The sequence below is a fragment of the Coregonus clupeaformis genome, chromosome 18 (genome assembly GCF_020615455.1).
Source record: "Coregonus clupeaformis isolate EN_2021a chromosome 18, ASM2061545v1, whole genome shotgun sequence".
NCBI lineage: Eukaryota > Metazoa > Chordata > Actinopteri > Salmoniformes > Salmonidae > Coregonus > Coregonus clupeaformis.
In genome coordinates, this window is record NC_059209.1 from 37,214,077 (window position 1) to 37,236,357 (window position 22,281).

Here is a 22,281-nt window from a genome sequence, read left to right on the forward strand (position 1 = left end):
CATCATTCTAAATTCTTTATGCTGGAGTGCCGTGGATTGGAATTAACCTTGGTAGATCTGGGAGCCGGCTTGGGTTGGACTGGGCATAGAAACAGACAGACATACAGACATACATAACCACTAGAGCTATTTGGCCGAGGCATGGTGTGGCTCAGTCCCGGTGCCTCAGTTGGATTCCTCTCCTCCATTAGTGCCATCTGTGCCTTTCTGCTACCCAGAGCTGCCCAGAGCTCTTAGCTGGCAAATGATGTGCACTTTACTCTGACTGGCTGAGACCAGCGGAAGGGGAACGACTAGAGGGAAAGAGAGGGAGAGAAGGATGGGAGGCATGGTGGGGCAGGAAACAGCTGGAGGTAGCTGCTGTGGCCTTGTACGACGTACTCTTCTGTAGGCTTCAGGAGAATTCAGCTTATCCTCGGACCAGCAAACAGGCAGCACTGGTGTTGCATGCTGGGATGGAATGAGTGTTTGGTGGTAAATATTGTATTCGCGAACAAATGAAATGAATGTCTGACCTCATAGCCCTTGGGCAAACAATCATGCAAATAATGGTTGAAATCGGATGGGGCAAGATGACCGGGCCATTGATGTCATAGGGCCCTGTGTATAGCACAATCATGTGCCATGCCTGATTTGTAACCTTTATTTAAAGCTTTTTCAATCCAACTGTCCCCTTTTCTTTTCATGTCAGAGGGTGCAGCTCCATCCTTAGACATTTGCTTTTATTTTTGGTGTCATTCTCCTTTCTGGATCAAATACAGGAGAAAATCTTGCTATGTCCTGAAACCCTGGCTTAAAGGCCCAGTTCAGTCAAAAATGTTTATTTTCCTGTGTTTCATATATATTTCCACACTATGAGGTTGGAATAATACTGTGAAATGTTGAAAAGGATGATAATTCCCTTTTTATTGTAAGAGATGTTTAAAATGTCCTCCTGTTTTGGTGGGATGGAGTATTGGCCTGCCTGGTGACATCACCAGTCAGTAAATAGTTAATAGACCAATAAGAAAGAGAGTTCCAAATCGCTCTGCCAATAACAGCTAGTTTTCAGTTTTCCCCTCCCCACTCAGACCACTCCCAGACAGTCCTAGCAAAATTCTTGCTTGAGAAATTGCTCTTTGCTAAGAAGCTATTTTGGTTTCTTTTTGACCATTTTAATTGAAAACAATAACATTAAGGTACTTAATTATTAAGCAGAAATGATTTGATAGTGAGATGAGAAAGTCTGCATTGGACCTTTAACATACAGCAAGTATATCTCAGTGAGTGCTGGTTGATAGCAGTGCTGAGGTCAGTTGGATGACGTCCCTCCTCCTTTCTGCAGTAAACATGTTCCCATGTCATGAACTATAGTGTGAGCCAATGACGAACAATCTGTAAACAGTATGCCGCCGCCTGCCAGTGTTTTACTGCTGGCTCTAGATTCAGACAGGCAGGCATCCCTCTTATCTTTTCTCTCTCCATCCCCCAGGTCAATCAGGGGAGTCATTAGAGCTGATTGCTGATCATATTCCACTTTATTTACACAGAATAAGTAGATCGGAAACCAGCGTACACTCTTCTCTGAAAGGCCGCTGCTGCTGCAAATGGCGTGCATCCCAAACTGCACCCTATTCCCTAGTAATATACAGTACGCCATTTAGTAGACGCTTCTATCCAAAGCGACTTACGTGCATACATTTTACGTATGGGTGGCCCCAGCGAGAATCAAACCCACGACCTTTGGCGTTGGAAGCACCATGCTCTACCGACTGAGCCCACACAGGACCACCTACAAGCCTTGGTCAAAAATTAGTGCACTATATAGGAAATAGGGTGCAATTTGGACTGCATCATTTGGTGTCAGTGGTGGTATTTAATGTCCCGGTAAATTACAACAGCTAAGCTCTTCTGAAGGGCTTCTCGTCCTGACAGAGGGATCTGAATTACGGAGAGAGATCAGCACCATGTTTAAATCAATGCTCTCATCTTCTAACATCTAATGGGGGGTGTCCCAAATGGCGCCCTATTTCCTATCCAAGCCCAGGTCAAAAGTAGTGCACTATAAATTAAGTAGGGTGCAATTTGGTACGCAGGCAATGTCTTAATCAATGCTCAGATCTAACGCTAGCATTCCTCTACTGTACATGTCAGTATCTTAGGGAGCTTAGCTGAACTGATACCTCACAGCTGCCAGTGACTAGACAGGATTCCCAGTTTGATTAAGTGAAAAACATTAGATGGAAAAATTGAGTTGCAGTTCTACCCTAATGTCCTTTGGGGCTTTCAACCCTAATGTCTTTTGGGGCTTTCTTCTCCATAATGTCCTTTGGGGCTTTTAACCCTAATGACCTTTGGGGCTTTCAACCCTAATGTATTTTGAGGCTTTCTTCTCCATAATGTCCTTTGGGGCTTTCTACCCTAATGTCCTTTGGGGCTTTCTACCTTAATGTCCTATGGGGCTTTATACCCTAATGTCCTTTGGGGATTTCTACCCTAATGTCCTTTGGGGCTTTCTACCCTAATGTCCTTTGGGGCTTTCTACCTTAATGTCCTATGGGGCTTTATACCCTAATATCCTTTGGGGATTTCTACCCTAATGTCCTTTGGGGCTTTCTACCTTAATGTCCTATGGGGCTTTATACCCTAATGTCCTTTGGGGATTTCTACCCTATTGTCCTTTGAGGCTTTCTACCCTAATGTCCTTTGGGGCTTTCTACCCTATTGTCCTTTGGGGCTTTCTACCCTATTGTCCTTTGTGGCTTTCCAGATATCTGTTTCTGGTAACTCTCTCCTATTGGTGTTGGTGTAGACCCTGATGTTTACTTTCTTCCATGTACCTAGCGCTTGTATAAGTTTTCATTTTTTTCTTTAAGATGAGGCAACATTTTCTGATTTCCAGTGAGCTTCATTTTGTTGGCTGTAGCCCTGGTGGCTCTAATTTCCCTTCCAGACAGATGGCAGTGCTATGTGTGCGTGTACGTGTGTACGTGCGTGTGTGTGTTTCGATGTGTGTGCGTGTACGTGTGTACGTGCGTGTGTGTGTTTCGGTGTGTGTGCGTGCGTGTGTGTGTGTGTTTCGGTGTGTGTGCGTGTACGTGTGTACGTGCGTGTGTGTGTTTCGGTGTGTGTACGTGCGTGTGTGTGTGTGTTTCGGTGTGTGTGCGTGTACGTGTGTACGTGCGTGTGTGTGTTTCGGTGTGTGTACGTGCGTGTGTGTGTGTGTTTCGGTGTGTGTGCGTGTACGTGTGTACGTGCGTGTGTGTGTTTCGGTGTGTGTGCGTGTACGTGTGTACGTGCGTGTGTGTGTTTCGGTGTGTGTGCGTGTACGTGTGTACGTGCGTGTGTGTGTTTCGGTGTGTGTGCGTGTACGTGTGTACGTGCGTGTGTGTGTTTCGGTGTGTGTGCGTGTACGTGTGTACGTGCGTGTGTGTGTTTCGGTGTGTGTGCGTGTACGTGTGTACGTGCGTGTGTGTGTTTCGGTGTGTGTGCGTGCGTGTGTGTGTGTGTTTCGGTGTGTGTGCGTGTACGTGTGTACGTGCGTGTGTGTGTTTCGGTGTGTGTACGTGCGTGTGTGTGTGTGTTTCGGTGTGTGTGCGTGTACGTGTGTACGTGCGTGTGTGTGTTTCGGTGTGTGTGCGTGTACGTGTGTACGTGCGTGTGTGTGTTTCGGTGTGTGTGCGTGTACGTGTGTACGTGCGTGTGTGTGTTTCGGTGTGTGTGCGTGTACGTGTGTACGTGCGTGTGTGTGTTTCGGTGTGTGTGCGTGTACGTGTGTACGTGCGTGTGTGTGTTTCGGTGTGTGTGCGTGTACGTGTGTACGTGCGTGTGTGTGTTTCGGTGTGTGTGTGCGCCGACGAGGGGCTGTGGGGACCGATGATGGCCTTAAGTGTGGACGGAGGGAGGGTTGCTCAAACTCTGGCACTGCTGCCATCCCCCTTGCATCTGTGCTTCTCCCTAACCTCCCTCCATTTTCAACCTCTTCATTTGTTCAATATGTAGCTAGAGGATGACGGATAAAGCAAGAACGCTTGTATGATGCGTGAGACTCCACTGACAGACAGGGACATTGAAATGTATCCATTGTAGAGGTATTGGAAGTGTTTTGCTCTGGGGGGGTTCCAGGAATACCATTGGGATCCTTTGCAGAGAAAGAGGAACTGTTCATTCAATATGAAGGTTTTGGATAGGGGAAGATGTTTAACTGTAGAATTGTTCTTTAATGATTACATTTAAGTTTCAGCCACTCATTTAATTGAGTGTTAGAACTTGACTGATATACAGTGGGGAAAAAAAGTATTTAGTCAGCCACCAATTGTGCAAGTTCTCCCACTTAAAAAGATGAGAGAGGCCTGTAATTTTCATCATAGGTACACGTCAACTATGACAGACAAAATGAGAAAAAAAATTCCAGAAAATCACATTGTAGGATTTTTAATGAATTTATTAGCAAATTATGGTGGAAAATAAGTATTTGGTCAATAACAAAAGTTTCTCAATACTTTGTTATATACCCTTTGTTGGAAATGACACAGGTCAAACGTTTTCTGTAAGTCTTCACAAGGTTTTCACACACTGTTGCTGGTATTTTGGCCCATTCCCCCATGCAGATCTCCTCTAGAGCAGTGATGTTTTGGGGCTGTCGCTGGGCAACACGGACTTTCAACTCCCTCCAAAGATTTTCTATGGGGTTGAGATCTGGAGACTGGCTAGGCCACTCCAGGACCTTGAAATGTTTCTTACGAAGCCACTCCTTCGTTGCCCGGGCGGTGTGTTTGGGATCATTGTCATGCTGAAAGACCAAGCCACGTTTCATGTTCAATGCCCTTGCTGATGGAAGGAGGTTTTCACTCAAAATCTCATGATACATGGCCCCATTCATTCTTTCCTTTACACGGATCAGTCGTCCTGGTCCCTTTGAAGAAAAACAGCCCCAAAGCATGATGTTTCCACCCCCATGCTTCACAGTAGGTATGGTGTTCTTTGGATGCAACTCAGCATTCATTGTCCTCCAAACACGACGAGTTGAGTTTTTACCAAAAAGTTATATTTTGGTTTTATCTGACCATATGACATTCTCCCAATCCTCTTCTGGATCATCCAAATGCACTCTAGCAAACTTCAGACGGGCCTGGATATGCTGGCTTAAGCAGGGGGACACATCTGGCACTGCAGGATTTGAGTCCCTTGCGGCGTAGTGTGTTACTGATGGTAGGCTTTGTTACTTTGGTCCCAGCTCTCTGCAGGTCATTCACTAGGTCCCCCCGTGTGGTTCTGGGATTTTTGCTCACCGTTCTTGTGATCATTTTGACCCCACGGGGTGAGATCTTGCATGGAGCCCCAGATCGAGGGAGATTATCAGTGGTCTTGTATGTCTTCCATTTCCTAATAATTGCTCCCACAGTTGATTTCTTCAAACCAAGCTGCTTACCTATTGCAGATTCAGTCTTCCCAGCCTGGTGCAGGTCTACAATTTTGTTTCTGGTGTCCTTTGACAGCTCTTTGGTCTTGGCCATAGTGGAGTTTGGAGTGTGACTGTTTGAGGTTGTGGACAGGTGTCTTTTATACTGATAACAAGTTCAAACAGGTGCCATTAATACAGGTAACGAGTGGAGGACAGAGGAGCCTCTTAAAGAAGAAGTTACAGGTCTGTGAGAGCCAGATATCTTGCTTGTTTGTAGGTGACCAAATACTTATTTTCCACCATAATTTGCAAATAAATTCATTAAAAATCCTACAATGCGATTTTCTGGATTTTTTCCCCTCAATTTTTCTGTCATAGTTGACGTGTACCTATGATGAAAATTACAGGCCTCTATCATCTTTTTAAGTGGGAGAACTTGCACAATTGGTGGCTGACTAAATACTTTTTTTCCCCACTGTATGTGGTGTCTAAAAGCTAAAGGACACGTTGTAGCTTTTACAGTCTTCATTTCCTTCCAAACTAATATTTTATAGTCCATAATTATTGTTTACCAGTTCTTATTTCAAATAAAACAGTTCATTCAAGTTATATGGAGACATTTTATTCAAACATAAAAACCACAGAATGACGTAGTTCCAATGGTCCATATTATGAACTCCCTCAGTTGTCAGAAACTCCCTCAGTTGTGTTCATTCTAGGGACTTCCTAATATGGATGCCGTATTCACCTTGTTTTCTTGGTCTCAGTCCCTCATGTAGAAACTGTGGAAACTGGACAGTGTAAGACAGATCTTTGTAGTGTTGTTGGGGGAATCAAGCTGTTCAGAGAGAGATGAGATGCAAAATCACACGCGAACACGGACTTCTGGAGCCTTGCCCAAGTACCAGCCAAAACTCTGATCGCCAAAAAACATGTTGTTGTTCTCTGAAGTCTGGCTGCAGGCTGCAGACCTCTGCAGCTCCAGACAACATGGCGGGGCAGAGACACTACTCCCAAACCTCCACCAAGATGGTTTTACATCGCCAGGCCAAAGCTATGGTCAGATAAGCCAAGAGGTATACACACAGGGTGACATCTTGTCAGGGCAAATATTTTGGGGAGATTTGTTGCCAAAAAAACGTCTGTTTCGTCCATTTGGAATACTTAACACAACATTTGTTTTAGAACAACTTGGGAATACTGCAGATTGCGAATGTGATTGCAGTTGAGTTTTCTGCTTATACAGTGAGGGATAAAAGTATTTGATCCCCTGCTGATTTTGTACTTTTGCCCACTGACAAAGACATGATCAGTCTATGATTTTAATGGTAGGTTTATTTGAACAGTGAGAGACAGAATAACAACAAAAAAATCCAGAAAAACGCACGTCAAAAATGTTATAAATTGATTAGCATTTTAATGAGGGAAATAAGTATTTGACCCCTCTGCAAAACATGACTTAGTACTTGGTGGCAAAACCCTTGTTGGCAATCACAGAGGTCAGACGTTTCTTGTCGTTGGCCACCAGGTTTGCACACATCTCAGGAGGGATTTTGTTCCACTCCTCTTTGCAGATCTTCTCCAAGTCATTAAGGTTTCGAGGCTGACGTTTGGCAACTCGGACCTTCAGCTCCCTGCACAGATTTTCTATGGGATTAAGGTCTGGAGACTGGCTAGGCCACTCCAGGACCTTAATGTGCTTCTTCTTGAGCCGCTCCTTTGTTGCCTTGGCCGTGTGTTTTGGGTCATTGTCATGCTGGAATACCCATCCACGACCCATTTTCAATGACCTGGCTGAGGGAAGGAGGTTCTCACCCAAGATTTGACGGTACATGGCCCCGTCCATTGTCCTTTTGATGCAGTGAAGTTGTCCTGTCCCCTTAGCAGAAAAACACCCCCAAAGCATAATGTTTCCACCTCCATGTTTGACGGTGGGAATGGTGTTCTTGGGGTCATAGGCAGCATTCCTCCTCCTCCAAACACGGCGAGTTAAGTTGATGCCAAAGAGCTCGATTTTGGTCTCATCTGACCACAACACTTTCACCCAGTTCTCCTCTGAATCATTCAGATGTTCATTGGCAAACTTCAGACAGCCCTGTATATGTGCTTTCTTGTGCAGGGGGACCTTGCGGGCCCTGCAGGATTGCAGTCCTTTACGGCGTAGTGTGTTACCAATTGTTTTTTTGGTGACTATGGTCCCAGCTGCCTTGAGATCATTGACAAGATCTTCCCCTGTAGTTCTGGGCTGATTCCTCACCGTTCTCATGATCACGAGGTGAGATATTGCATGGAGCCCCAGGCCGAGGGAGATTGACAGTTATTTTGTGTTTCTTCCATTTGCGAATAATCGCACCAACTGTTGTCACCTTTTCACCAAGCTGCTTGGCGATGGTCTTGTAGCCCATTCCAGCCTTGTGTAGGTCTACAATCTTGTCCCTGACATCCTTGGAGAGCTCTTTGGTCTTGGCCATGGTGGAGAGTTTGGAATCTGATTGATTGATTGCTTCTGTGGACAGGTGTCTTTTATATAGGTAACAAACTGAGATTAGGAGCAGTCCCTTTAAGAGTGTGCTCCTAATCTCAGCTCGTTACCTGTATAAAAGACACCTGGGAGCCAGAAATCTTTCTGATTGAGAGGGGGTCAAATACTTATTTCCCTCATTAAAATGCAAATCAATTTATAACATTTTTGACATCCGTTTTTCTGGATTTTTTTGTTGTTATTCTGTCTCTCACTGTTCAAATAAACCTACCATTAAAATTATAGACTGATCATTTCTTTGTCAGTGGGCAAACGTACAAAATCAGCAGGGGATCAAATACTTTTTTCCCTCACTGTACTTACTGAAAACCTAGCTTAAACTCTCTCGAATTGCAGCTGCCTCTTGGTCATTGTAGGAAGGATAGGTTTCAAAATAAATACTGGTGCAAGAATGACTGAGAAGTGAGTAATTTTGGCAGCATCTTTCTCCACATTTGGCACTGTCCAAATGACGCCCATTGTCTGATGAAATGGTGTGTTCAAAATGATAAGGCAAAAAAACAAAGGGAGGGACTGCCTCAATCAGGCTTTCTTTCCAACTCTGTGGTTCATACTGCATTTTCATTGATATAGATAAACGACAGAACACTACAATCATAAAGCTGAATAAGTGTCTCAAACCTGTAGCTATGAATATAATTTTCTATTGTACAGTATTTCTACAAGAACACAACCATATTGCATCTAACGACACCCTCCGAGTCTCTGTAACATATCTGAAGTTATGTTTGACATCATTTAGAAAGTTAACTTCTCAATATCTCCCAATGTGGTTCAGTCCAAACCTAATGGAAGGGTTTTAATGGTACCTATTTATCATGAGACAGTAGCTTACAGTTAGGATCTCTCTTTACCTTTCTCTCTCTGACTACAAGGAGAGAGAAAAAACACCCTGCCGGTGCCCCTTGTCTCTTCACTTCTCAATCTCCCCACCTCTGACATCTCCCCATCCATCCTTCCTTCATCCAGTCAGTCAGTCATCCATCCATCCATCCATCCATCTGTCTGATTAAATTCCTCTGACATCCCATGCTGACATGTAGACTTTTCTATTGTTCCCCCTCTCTGTACTCTGACGGGTGGCACACACAGGTGGGCAGTGCCCATCAGCATCTCTCCCTGGTGGCCCAGTTACAGTAGATTACACACTGCCAAGTCAGAGCTCACTGGCCCAGGAACAGGACCAGTTAGCCAGCTCCAGCCCTATACCCCAGCCCCTCCATAGCCCCAGTTAGCCAGCTCCAGCCCTATACCCCAGCCCCTCCTTAGCCCCAGTTAGCCAGCTCCAGCCCTATACCCCAGCCCCTCCATAGCCCCAGTTAGCCAGCTCCAGCCCTATACCCCAGCCCCTCCATAGCCCCAGTTAGCCAGCTCCAGCCCTATACCCCAGCCCCTCCATAGCCCCAGTTAGCCAGCTCCAGCCCTAAACCCCAGCCCCTCCATAGCCCCAGTTAGCCAGCTCCAGCCCTATACCCCAGCCCCTCCATAGCCCCAGTTAGCCAGCTCCAGCCCTATACCCCAGCCCCTCCAGAGCCCCAGCCCCAGACATAATGCTCCTGCTGGGAAGCAGCTTTCTCAAAGTCCCCCTCTCGTTTTAAACCCCAGAAAATCCAGTGAACTTAGCTACTCTGGTGTCTGCGGCCAAAACAGCATCTGATGTGCCTTATTTGTTGACTGTGTGAGATTAGACACAGAGGGTCGACGCAAAGCCCACACTATACACACGAGTACACACACACACACACACACACAGGATTTGAAGAGAGAAAAGAAGGAGGGTTCTCTCTTTTGTCCAAAGCACAGTTCTAATCCAAACAAAACTTAGCGAGCACAACCCCGTGTGTGGAGCTGCTAACTGTTGTGGCTGCCCCCTGCACCACTGAACCATGGCAACAACCACCACAGAGTGGCTGTTGGACTCAGTGTAGGAGTACTGCAATGGTCTCCGATCTTTGATCGCATTTGGATGCAGTTTTTAGATGCTCACAACATCTCAGTCATTGCATTGGCATCCACACGGTTAGTGCATCCAATGTCAGGGTTGTGCTTTTGTCTCTGTGGGGGGGAGGGAGAAAGAGAGAGAGAGAGAAAGAGAGAGAGAAAGAGAGAGAGAGAGAGAGAGAGAGAGAGAGAGAGAGAGAGAGAGAGAGAGAGAGAGAGAGAGAGAGAGAGAGAGTGTTACGAACCCCGTGGCTCTAAACATCTAGGGTGGATGGACATGAGACCCGTAACATAAATTCATGTAAATTATAAGTGTGGCATGGAATAGTGAGAACAAATAAGACACAACTACCATGAACTACCGTCAAACACAAAGTGTTTATTTATGAACACACGGTAAGGGTTTGGGAAAAAGGGCTGAGCAGGACCCAAGAAATGAAACAATAGTGTAAAACCCCCTAAACTGATCTAGCCTGCCTGAAGAACCGCTAGGCTACTGCTACCATACAAAAATACAGTGGGTGGTCCGCTCAGGTCTAACTGGTGTTTATAGACAGATTTCTTCCTACGGGTAATGTACGCCCAAGGGCAACTAGCTTAAACCCCCCCTTTTCCCAAAAAACACAAAACTACTAAACAGGGTACTCAGCAATTAAATAAGTACACAGGATACAACAGTATCCACACTCACGTAAAGAAATATATTCTAATAAGGTTACCAATAGGGTAACCAACAACTTAGTGCGTACACAACACACAGGACACCACCGTGTCCATACTCACATATGGCAAAAAGTCTCTCTCTCCTCCAACAAACACAAGTCTGGTTTTTATAAAATGGGATGTGTGATTGAACAAACGAATAACAGGTGGTGCAATTAACAGGAATGTTCACTGATTGGTCCAATCAGCAGACACCTCAACGACCACCAATCAGGAACATACAGGACACCTGTGATTAGGGCAGAAAGAGTAGAAACACACAAAAACACAGGATACCTGTATCCGTAACACTCCCACCCTTAAAAGAGCAAACCACAATGGTTTGCGACACACGTACTATCACAACCCCCAAATTCACAAATCATCCTACCGGGATAACAAAAAAAAACCTAGATCATTACACACGAGACAAAGCATCTGCCAACACATTATCTAACCCCTTTTTGTGGCGGATCTCCAAATTATAATTTTGCACGACAAGTGCCCAACGCTTTACTCACCACCGGAGCAGTAATCCTTCGCAGAGGAATGGCCTCTGGGTACCTGGTGGCCACACACATAATTGTCAACATAAACTGGTTACCAGATTTTGTTTTTGGTAATGGTCCAACACAATCAACCATCACATGTTCGAATGGTTCACCTATGGCCGGTATGGGACAAAGAGGCGCGGGGGAAATAACCTGGTTCGGTTTCCCAACTACTTGACAGGTGTGGCAAGTCCGACAGAACTGAGCCACATCTTGCTTTAAGCCAGGCCAAAAGAAATGTCGCAAAACTCGATCATACGTCTTGGTGACTCCCAGATGTCCGGACCACTGGTGATCATGAGCGAGGATAAAACATTTTGTCGAAAGGCTGTAGGAATCACTATTTGGTAAACAGCATTCCAATCTCCGCCAGCGTCAACATGGGATGTCCATTTACGCATGAGGAGATTACCATCAATGAAGTATGCCATGTTTTTCTTCTTTAGCTCCTCCTCTGAGACAACACTAGAAAAACATTTAGCCAGGCTAATGTCAACCTGTTGGTTAGCGATCAGCTGCTCACGAGTAACTGGTAACTGTATTGCCTCAGCAACAAGTTCCACATCCTTCTTCCTTTCTCTGGGCTGTTGGTCAGACTGCACCAGCTTACCAGAGGTAGCACCCGAACTATCCTCTGGGTCACACTCTCTGAATAGAATCGTGTTCGACAAATCTATCACTTCACCCACTTGTCGTGCTTGAGCACGTGTGACAGCACAAGCGGGGAACACATCTGGATAACCTTGTGCCAGCTCCTCAGAGAGAGACTGGTCACTTTTATCCAATACCTCCAATACGGGTATCACCTTTCCTCCGGCAATATCGTTGCCCATTATAAATGTCACACCTTTTACTGGCAACCTAGGACGACGCCAACTCTGAACAATCCACTGACTAATTCAGAGTGTACGTTCACCAAGTGCAATGGCACTGGGACGAAACCCATTTCAATTCCTTGTACTAACACACTGGAACCACAATATGTATTACTGGACAAGGGCAACACATCAGCGAGTATGAACGACTGCGCCGCACCAGTATCTCTGAGGATTCTAACTGGACGCTGAGACGCTTCATCATCTGATATAGAAACAAACCCCTCAAAAATGAACGGTTCATAACTGTGATCTGGGACAGGGACTTTCAAACCACATTCACTATGAGGCTTCTGTCTTGATTCTGGCCTTACAACCGTCATGAATCAGCCCAACACCCGTTGGCGGCCTGGCGTGCTGAGTCATCCCGGCTTGCGTTTAAGCAAAAAGCAATCACTAACCAAATGTCCCACCTTATGACAATAGAAACAGTGACGCACATCTTTTGGGCGTGCTGGATGTACTGCTGGTCGACTAGGACTAAAAGTTAGCAACTCCGCAGCCCTGCTCTCCGTACGAGCCGAAAACACGCTCTTATGCGTCAACACAAACTCGTCTGCCAATACAGACGCTTCCGACAGTGAGGATACTTTCTGTTCGTTCAGATAAACTACAATGCGTTCCGGTAAGCAATTTTTAAACTCTTCTAACAAGATTAACTCCCGTAGAGAGGTAAAATCAGTTACCTTACTAGCACTGTGCCATTTGTCAAACAGATTTCCTTTGTCTCTAGCAAACTCCACATAAGTCTGCGTAGGAGACTTTTTATGAGACCTAAATCTCTGTCGATATGCCTCAGGAACAAGCTCATAGGCACGAAGAACAGTAGCTTTGACCACTTCATAATTCAAACTGTCTTCAAGAGGTAGCGCTGCCAGAACCTCTTGGGCTTTACCTGTTAGCTTACACTGAAGTAATAGGCACCATACCTCGTCGGGCCATTTCAATGCTACCGCTATACGCTCAAACACACTGAAATAGGAATCAACCTCTGACTCCCTAAACACAGGTACCAAGGTGATCTGTCTACTAATATCAAATGTAGCAGACGACACCGCTGGTGAGGCTGGCTCACTAGCAGGCATAGTATGAGCAGAGACTAACCTCGCTGTTTCTGCCTCTAGTTCCATTTTACGCATCTCCAGTTCCATCTTACGCGTCTCCAGTTCTTGATCAAGCCTACGCGTCTCCAGTTCTTGATCAAGCCTACGCGTCTCCAGTTCCATCTTACGCGTCTCCTGTTCTGCCTCTAGCTTACGCGTCTCCTGTTCTGCCTCTAGCTTACGCGTCTCCTGTTCTATTTTACGCATCTCCAGCTTGTCTTGCCTGATGTGTGCCCGCTCTTCCGCCTCCATTTGGAGCCGCGTCGAGCGGACATCGATCCTGGCATCACTGTCAGTCAGTGGGGAGAGTGGGTCATAACGGGGCAATGTGGCTGGAGCCTTAGCCTCGTCCTCAGACACTGATGGGCTTACAGGAACAGCAACCACATCCCCTACAGGAGCAGCAGACTCAGGCGGCGGTAACTCAAGCACTCGCTCGTTTAACAATATCGCTAACACTACTTCCCTAACTTCTGCTTTCACTAAACCCCTCGGTATGGGTACAGAAAAGTGGTCAGCCAAAGCCTGTAGATCCACTCTCACGGCAATTATCAAAAACCTCCCACGTAGGGTTTTCCAAAAATGCCTCCAACTCAAAAGTAGCCATCCTACTAGCAACACGAGCCGTCGACTACTGAACACACAAAAAAAACAGGTAGTTACAGCTGCCAAGCTCAACACTGAACCAGACACTGACTAATTTACATGAGTAGCATGGGATAGATAGGATCCCCGGACGAGCCCCCACTTTATGTTACGAACCCCGTGGCTCTAAACATCTAGGGTGGATGGACATGAGACCCGTAACATAAATTCATGTAAATTATAAGTGTGGCATGGAATAGTGAGAACAAATAAGACACAACTACCATGAACTACCGTCAAACACAAAGTGTTTATTTATGAACACACGGTAAGGGTTTGGGAAAAAGGGCTGAGCAGGACCCAAGAAATGAAACAATAGTGTAAAACCCCCTAAACTGATCTAGCCTGCCTGAAGAACCGCTAGGCTACTGCTACCATACAAAAATACAGTGGGTGGTCCGCTCAGGTCTAACTGGTGTTTATAGACAGATTTCTTCCTCACGGGTAATGTACGCCCAAGGGCAACTAGCTTAAACCCCCCCTTTTCCCAAAAAACACACAAAACTACTAAACAGGGTACTCAGCAATTAAATAAGTACACAGGATACAACAGTATCCACACTCACGTAAAGAAATATATTCTAATAAGGTTACCAATAGGGTAACCAACAACTTAGTGCGTACACAACACACAGGACACCACCGTGTCCATACTCACATATGGCAAAAAGTCTCTCTCTCCTCCAACAAACACAAGTCTGGTTTTTATAAAATGGGATGTGTGATTGAACAAACGAATAACAGGTGGTGCAATTAACAGGAATGTTCACTGATTGGTCCAATCAGCAGACACCTCAACGACCACCAATCAGGAACATACAGGACACCTGTGATTAGGGCAGAAAGAGTAGAAACACACAAAAACACAGGATACCTGTATCCGTAACAGAGAGAGAGAGAGAGAGAGAGAGAGAGAGAGAGAGAGAGAGAGAGAAAGAGAGGGCATGGCACAGTGTCAGGGTTGTACTTCAGTCTCTGGGTGTGGGAGAGTGGCAGTGGGAATGGCAGGTTGGGGAGGGGACTAGTGTTGTTTGCTTGGCTGCTGTCTGTATATTAGCTGTACTGGAGCTCCCTCTTGGTGCCAGTGAGAGCTGGAGCTATACCACTGGACTGTTTCCCCTCCCAGCAGACAGGCGGTAAGGCTGGCTGAGACAGCTGCTCAACTGGGCCTCCTGTGGTCCACACCAGGATTGGGGTCAATTCCAATTTGATTTAACCTTTATTTTATCAGGAAGTCATACAGGGAGTCATTCAGAATAACTGAAATTACAGAAATACCCGCGTCAAAATACAAAATGCAAACAGAAAGAAAACACGGTCATAAAAAAAATAAAAAACATTATTCAGTAATACGGTCCTCAATCAGCTTTCTGAATTGCCCTAGAGGCACCAAAACATCACATTTAAGGACATTTTGAAGATTGTTCCACAAGTAAGGTGCAAGGAAACTGAATGCTGATTTACTTAACTCAGTAGAATTGAAGTCAGTGAAGTACACTGAAGTACACTGAAATTCCAATTCTATAGTTGAACATCTATTCAAAATCTATTTTCAAAGAATAGATCTATTATAAAAAAAAAAATCTATTCAAATCACCAAATTACTTTGATGAGAATTGACCCCAACCCCTATGTTATCCCATGCTGCCCTATACAGAACCCCGTGAGTGGGGTGAGACCACCACTGTCAGGGGCCTACATTGAGATATTGTTGTAGTGGTGGGCAGGTTGGTGGCATGTGCTATAAAGTAATAACACCATAATAGTAAATAGAGGATGAGTTGTGAGAGTCCTCACATTGTGCATTATGCATTCTGTTACAACAGTATTGCAATGTGTAACAGAGGTTTTTTTTAATTTTTTTACGTGTACAGTACACATGATCTATTACTTATTTTACATAGTATGAGCATAGACCATTTAAAAAAAAACATATATATCAATGTAAGATTTGTAATAATTTGTCATCTTACTGATAGGTGAAATTCTAAAAGTTTCCTGTGAATTAGCACATTTTAACTTATATATATATAGTTTAACATTTTAAAAAGATTAAAAATCAGTTTCTGATGAAAGTTTTAAATTTGATATATTTTTTAATTTGTTGCAGAAAAAACTACAAATGTGTACTTTTGTAAACTTGGAAATGTTTCAACATATCAAATATTTAACTGTGTTCCTATGCTACAATAATTAGATTTACTTGAAAAGTATTTGCAATTTTTGGGGAAAACAATACAGTTTAATTTAGAAGAATATTAGCTGTAACAAATATTACGATGATTTACTAGTGTATGAATGTGTGGAATTTTGGAGTGCTGTTATTGATCCAAGACTAATACAATGTATTATTGTTTCTCTTTTCAGGGGAGATGTATTAATTTCAACCGAGTGCAGAACGGTTAGAAGACGAACACAAGGAAGACATCTTCAACATACAACATACAAATATGTTTTTGAAGACCTAATATCCAAAAGACTATAGCGTCCAAAACCATTTGCTTCTCTCAGTTTTGTGCACAAAGGGGAATCTCTTCTCCATGATGTCTCCTGCCGTCTCAAACAGCGTCTTACTCATAAGAACATTTTCATATTTCCATTCTTCCATAACAGGGATATGACTTTATATTTTTCTACTTGTCCTTTTTATTTCACAAGAGGCCAAAGCAAATAAACAGTTGCGGCACAAAACGTGGCCAATCGGATCCAGTTAGCTTTTTGTGCGCACTAAAGGCTTAACATATTCTGACCATATTGCGCCTTCTGTGGAGAACCTCATTTCATGGACACAGATGGAAGCTATCTAAAAAAAAATAAACATGCAGAGCGAGAGAGCTGGTGAGGCTGTGTGCCGTTAGCGTGTCAATAGGAGTACTCCCAGAGAGAGTGAGGCTGTGTGCCGTTAGCGTGTCAATAGGAGTACTCCCAGAGAGAGTGAGGCTGTGTGCCGTTAGCGTGTCAATAGGAGTACTCCCAGAGAGAGTGAGGCTGTGTGCCGTTAGCGTGTCAATAGGAATGCTCCCAGAGAGAGTGAGGCTGTGTGCCGTTAGCGTGGCAATAGGAATACTCCCAGCAGGCCTCAACACAGTGCACAAGTCCATCGCCTCTTGGCAACGTCTCGTCACAAAGCCTCCCCAACTCCTCTCCATCCACCATCGTTGAAAGCTGCCCGGCGGGACCCCCTTTGACTGGAGATCCTGTCATTTTAACACTGAGAAGTGCACACGCATGACAAACTGTGGACAGCCCAGGACGCCCTAAGGTATTGGAAGCAGTAGCTAAGACAGTGCCCTTTAGTTTTGTGAAGACACCTTTCTTTCATTATGCACTGGGGACAAGGGGAGTTACTGGAGCGTTATCCCACCGCGGGCCTGGCCGGTCCGGGACAGGACAGCCCCTCTGACCAGACCACCACAACTCTCCACTCCGACTACGTTTGAAGGATGGGCGCCTAAAGCCCGTATTCCCCCCTGTTTTGATGCATTCTGCTGTATGCTCACTAAGGCGTACAACATCACAACCCATAAACCTGCCAGTCAGTCAGTTGAAGAGTTTTAAGATATAGATACAGCTGTCTCCCACTCCCCTCCGTCTCCAGTCCTCCAAGGGCCTCCCTGCCTCTACCCATCCCTTCTGTCTCCAGTCCTCCAAGGGCCTCCTTGCCTCTCTCCAGTCTCAGCCCTTTAGCTTCGGCAGCAGAATATCAAAGTTTAATTAAAATAATTAAAGGGAACAGCAAGCAGCAGCCTGTGAAGAGTTGATCGTCTTTTTTTTATGCCTTTTGACATTGAATGACCTGTAACTGTATGTGAAGAGAAAGAACCCACTCCATCCTGTCTCCTTGGCGACGGTTTGGTGCACCCTAGCTGTCCGAAACCCAAACGCAAAACCAAGGCAACGGATGCGACGGACGGATAAGTATTGTTCATTTCCAGAAATTATGTTACCAAGCCTCGCACGCGTCGCCCCACCACCAAAAAAAAAGCGGTAGTATATATATATATATATATATATATATATATTTGTTGTGGATTTCTCAAGCGCGCTGTCATGACACCAATCCCAAATGATGTCAGCGAGAGGGGAGCACTGTGGGGGAGGAAAGACAGCAGCTGAAGAGAAAAGGCTCCAACGATCCAGTCACTTTGGATACGGTACTTCAGATGCAAAATGGATATTCGAGTCGAAACCTGACAAAGCGCGCCCGGTTTTGATGGGAACCGGTATAGACAATGACCAGTGGCTGGGTCAGTGGGATGTCTCTGCGCAACCAGGGAAGCTTATCAAATGACACTAAAAATAAGTTCAACAACCATCAAGTTTCAAAGGGGGGAATGGGCCTGGATTTTCACGTTTTGGTGGGCATGCGAGTGTGCGAGACGGGGTTGGGCGCGCACGTCGTCTCTGACTTAATTATTCCTTTGTTTTGTTATCTGGGTGGACAGGAAGGGACAGGGATGACGCTGATGGTCAGATACAATCCTGATATAATTTTTCATACACATTTTTAGTCTCTTGCTTAATCTTCTGCGTTACATTTTAGTAGGATAATCAGCTTCGTTTTAAAGATGAACTGTAGAAGAGGATATTTAACAGTTTTTATATTTGCTTGTGATGTTACATCTGAGAGCCCAGAGCAGCTATTAACGCATACTAATGAGTTATTTGCATACCGACCCAATCACAGCTCTCCACCCTGACAACGCTTCACATTGGCTTTAGATGCCCTCTCTTTCCCCTGGTCTCAAAATGTTCCACGGCGAGATCACATTTGTTACTCTTTATAAATAAAACATATTAACATTATTGATATTTTTTAATATGACAGTGCCCTTTGCCAAATATGCCTTTCCTTAAAAATATATTTATTTGTTATTTTTTGCACTTTTTTATTTTGTTTTTTTTGTGGAATTCAATTGTGAGATGCCCCAAAAATGCCTTTTTTTCCCCTCCCGCATAAGCTAAAAGTTGGTTTGAATGTAGTCATTTCAGTATAAACATTTTCAAACCCAATTATGTCATTGTTTTTTATTCACATTTGGAATAAATTATCCGTATTTTTAGAACTTACATTTTTAGGAAACAAACTGCTAATAAAAATAATAGTGTTCAAGTACGTATAAGACGGTGTATTTTGATATAATTTCTATCAGGATGTTTAATTATTACATTTTCGATTTCAAAATCTGGTACCAGAATAGTTTGAGGAGCCAACGATAAGCACATTATTCATCGCGATCATGCATTATTTTTCTTTCTGAAAATAAATCATTACCAACCAGTTTATTGTCCAAAATATTTAAAAAAATTATGTTTTTCAAAGTTTCCCTTTGATTGTAGATTGTCCGTCCTCGTGTCTGCATTTCGTATATTATCACAGGTCAGGATGTGGCTGTAGATGTAAAATATACCAAGGTAACCAACTGTTCTCCAAACCTTTTTTGTCTTTACTATATTCATTCATATGTTATGTACCACTGTATCGTTTTTTGTTGTTGTTGTCGTTTTATACATGAATTTATTTTTCATGTATATATCACAAATTCCTACTAGAGTCACATTTTAATGTGACTACAATTAACCCATTGTAATGTTACGGTGCTCATGGTTGTCATGTGTTGAATTTATGGAAACTGGACCTCCCATTTTTACACGTTGTCCTCTGCTACATAGTGAAGACATGGTCTGATGCTGTTTGAGTATGAGGGTGCTAAAGGGCTACGTTTAATTGGGTCTATACAGATTTATACGGGCCGACAGGGATTGTGATTAAATGTTGTATGTGGACAGAGATAGAGGACAGTGACCAGCCTCTCTCCCCCTGTAAAGCTTAACACCGGAGGCACCACACACACACACACACACACACACACACAAACACATACACATACACACAGATGCATACACACAAAACACTCCAAGGGCCACAACGCCCCAAAAAATAGGTTTTCCATTTAGTAAAAATATGTGCTTGTACACCTTCTGTTTTCACTACATTTACATGCTGTGACGAGATGCCTGCTGTGTGTGTGTGTGTGTGTGTGTGTGTGTGTGTGTGTGTGTGTGTGTGTGTGTGTGTGTGTGTGTGTGTGTGTGTGTGTGTGTGTGTGTGTGTGTGTGTGTGTGTGTGAGAGAGAGAGAAAGAGAGTGAGAGAGAGAGAGAGAGACTGTAATTCTCTTAACACTGGGAGATATCAGTACAGTCATACAGTAACGTACGTCTGCAGCAGAAACGATGTATAATCCAAGCTGTGGTTTTTATCAACAGCCTGTATCGCTGTGCTTCCAGTTCCTGTGAAAGTTTATGTGCCTTCTGTGGACACACAGGCACATGCTCGCACAAACACACACACAGACACACACACACACAGACACACACACACACAGACACACACACACAGACGGTATCACTTGACACTAACTAAATCATCAGCATCCATTCATAAGCAGTGAGCCCTAACGGTTACTGGAGTCATTAAGGAGTATATTTTCATATACTTTAATATTAAAAGGCTATATTTTCATATGCAATTAATATGAATCTGACATTTTCATAAACTGCTTCATCAAAAATATCTGCTTATCTGTCTATTTCCCTGATCCACAGCAGCAGTAACCATGGAAGGATTGAGCTATATGAAATATTGTATGTGTACTGTTATAATCCATGTTGAAATATATCTATGCTGCAAAAGGTGAGCTATCAAGTGCTGCCGTATGTTCATTGGAAATCCTTTTAACAGTTACTATTGGTCATGTCCCACAATATGATAATAATATATTATAAACTGGGTGGTTCGAGCCCTGAATGCTGATTGGCTGACAGCCTTGGTATATCAGACCGTATACCACAGGTATGACAACACGTTTATTTTTTCTGCTCTAATTACGTTGGTAATCAGTTTATAAGGCACCTCGGTGGTTTGTGGTATATGGCCAATATACCACGGCTAAGGGCTGTATCCAGGCACTTCACATTGCGTGGTGTTTAAGAACAGCCCTTAGCCATGGTATATTGGCCATATACCACACCTCCTCGTGCCTTATTGCTAAATTATACAGTCTTATGTGTAGGATTATGTGTATAGACCATCTCCAGTATGTATCTTACAGTATGCTTGAATAGCATGAAAACACACTGAGCTCATAACTTAACAGAGTCAGGGTTTATTTAGACTTGTTGATCTGAATCGCTTTCTTCCAATGACTCAGTTATTCCACTGGCACTGGTATGGGCAATATGGCCACATCAAAATGGACATCCTGTGTTGATTTCCTCTATCCGACAGGTGTTGTCATTCCTACGCAAATGGCGGTCATGTCTTCCTTGTCAAACAGCTTCCTCCAGACCAGACCAGTCATATATCTACAGTAAGAATGAGCCAGAGAGAAGTGACAGAGAGAAGTGCTTAAACCAGACTGGATGCTGTGCTCAACTGTGAGAGCAGAGTTTAGTCTGTCTTAACCAAGCTAGTGGCCAGCACCTGGCCAGTGACTTCAAACAACATACGCCAACAATGGTTAAAATCTCACCTTTCTTGTAGAAATTGCTGTAAATTGCTGAGGTGTAGTCAATTTTGAGGACACAAGCTCATGTACACAGTATAAATATGATTTAAAAAATATGAACATATTAAATATTTTATATGATGTATTTCCTATTCAACAAAACTGAATGAATAAGGCTTGAAATGACTTATATGCTTTCTAAATATAGTAGAATTATAAAATGACTAACTATGTATTTGTATGTTTAGTGTTAGAGAAAATGTGCATATTTTCTAAAGGTCTCTCTTGATCAAAATGTCTGCCCCCATCGCTGTGAACGTCTCACTGAGCTCTAGCTTGGCTTCATGAACTCGTTAGGAACTCACCTTTCATCTCATATTAATCTTGCCCGTCTATGACAAACATAAAGTGTTTTTTTCTTAGAATCTATGGATTAATGGCTATAAATCGATCTCTGAATGTGTTACAGTGATGAATCCACTCTCTCCTGATACACTACGACATATGGATTGCAGGCATGTGCTTTGGCAGTGGTAGGGTTCAGCCGGGTGTTGATGGACAGTCGGAAGAGCGAATTAAATGGTAGGAGGGATATCCCAGCTTCAAGTGGTTTCAGATTTCACATCCTACATCACACAGGGAACCAGTGTTATGGTTCATTGCAAGCCATTTCGATAAACAGTGGGCAAATTTCGGTCGGAACCGGTACCAGAACCACGAAAATCCCCTAAACAGGGGACTTTACACCTAAGGGGTTTTTAAGGTGGATTTAAATACATCCGACAGACTCGGGATACATGACTACAGTTGTTTGTATGTGAGTTACAGTTAAAGTATTTGAATCCATCTTTAGACTATATAGACTGATGGGATGGGATGTGATGAATCCATCTTTAGACTATACTCTATATCCACAGTAAAACTAGTCCTATATCGACAACCTGAAAGGCCGCTCAGCAAGGAAGAAGCCACTGCTCCAAAACCACCATAAAAAAGCCAGACTACGGTTTGCAACTGCACATGGGGACAA

General features: G+C 43.8%; 1 protein-coding gene across 1 annotated transcript in view; it reads left to right on the forward strand.

The window, feature by feature from the left end:
* LOC121587211 (anthrax toxin receptor 2) overlaps positions 1 to 18,755 on the forward strand; it is a 123,435-nt gene extending 104,680 nt beyond the window's left edge. The window contains exon 16 of the mRNA XM_045226861.1: positions 16,110 to 18,755. Coding sequence (XP_045082796.1) covers positions 16,110 to 16,148 — 39 coding nt within the window. The 3' untranslated portion in view covers positions 16,149 to 18,755. The remainder of the gene's footprint in view (positions 1 to 16,109) is intronic.
* The last annotated feature ends 3,526 nt before the right edge of the window (positions 18,756 to 22,281 follow it).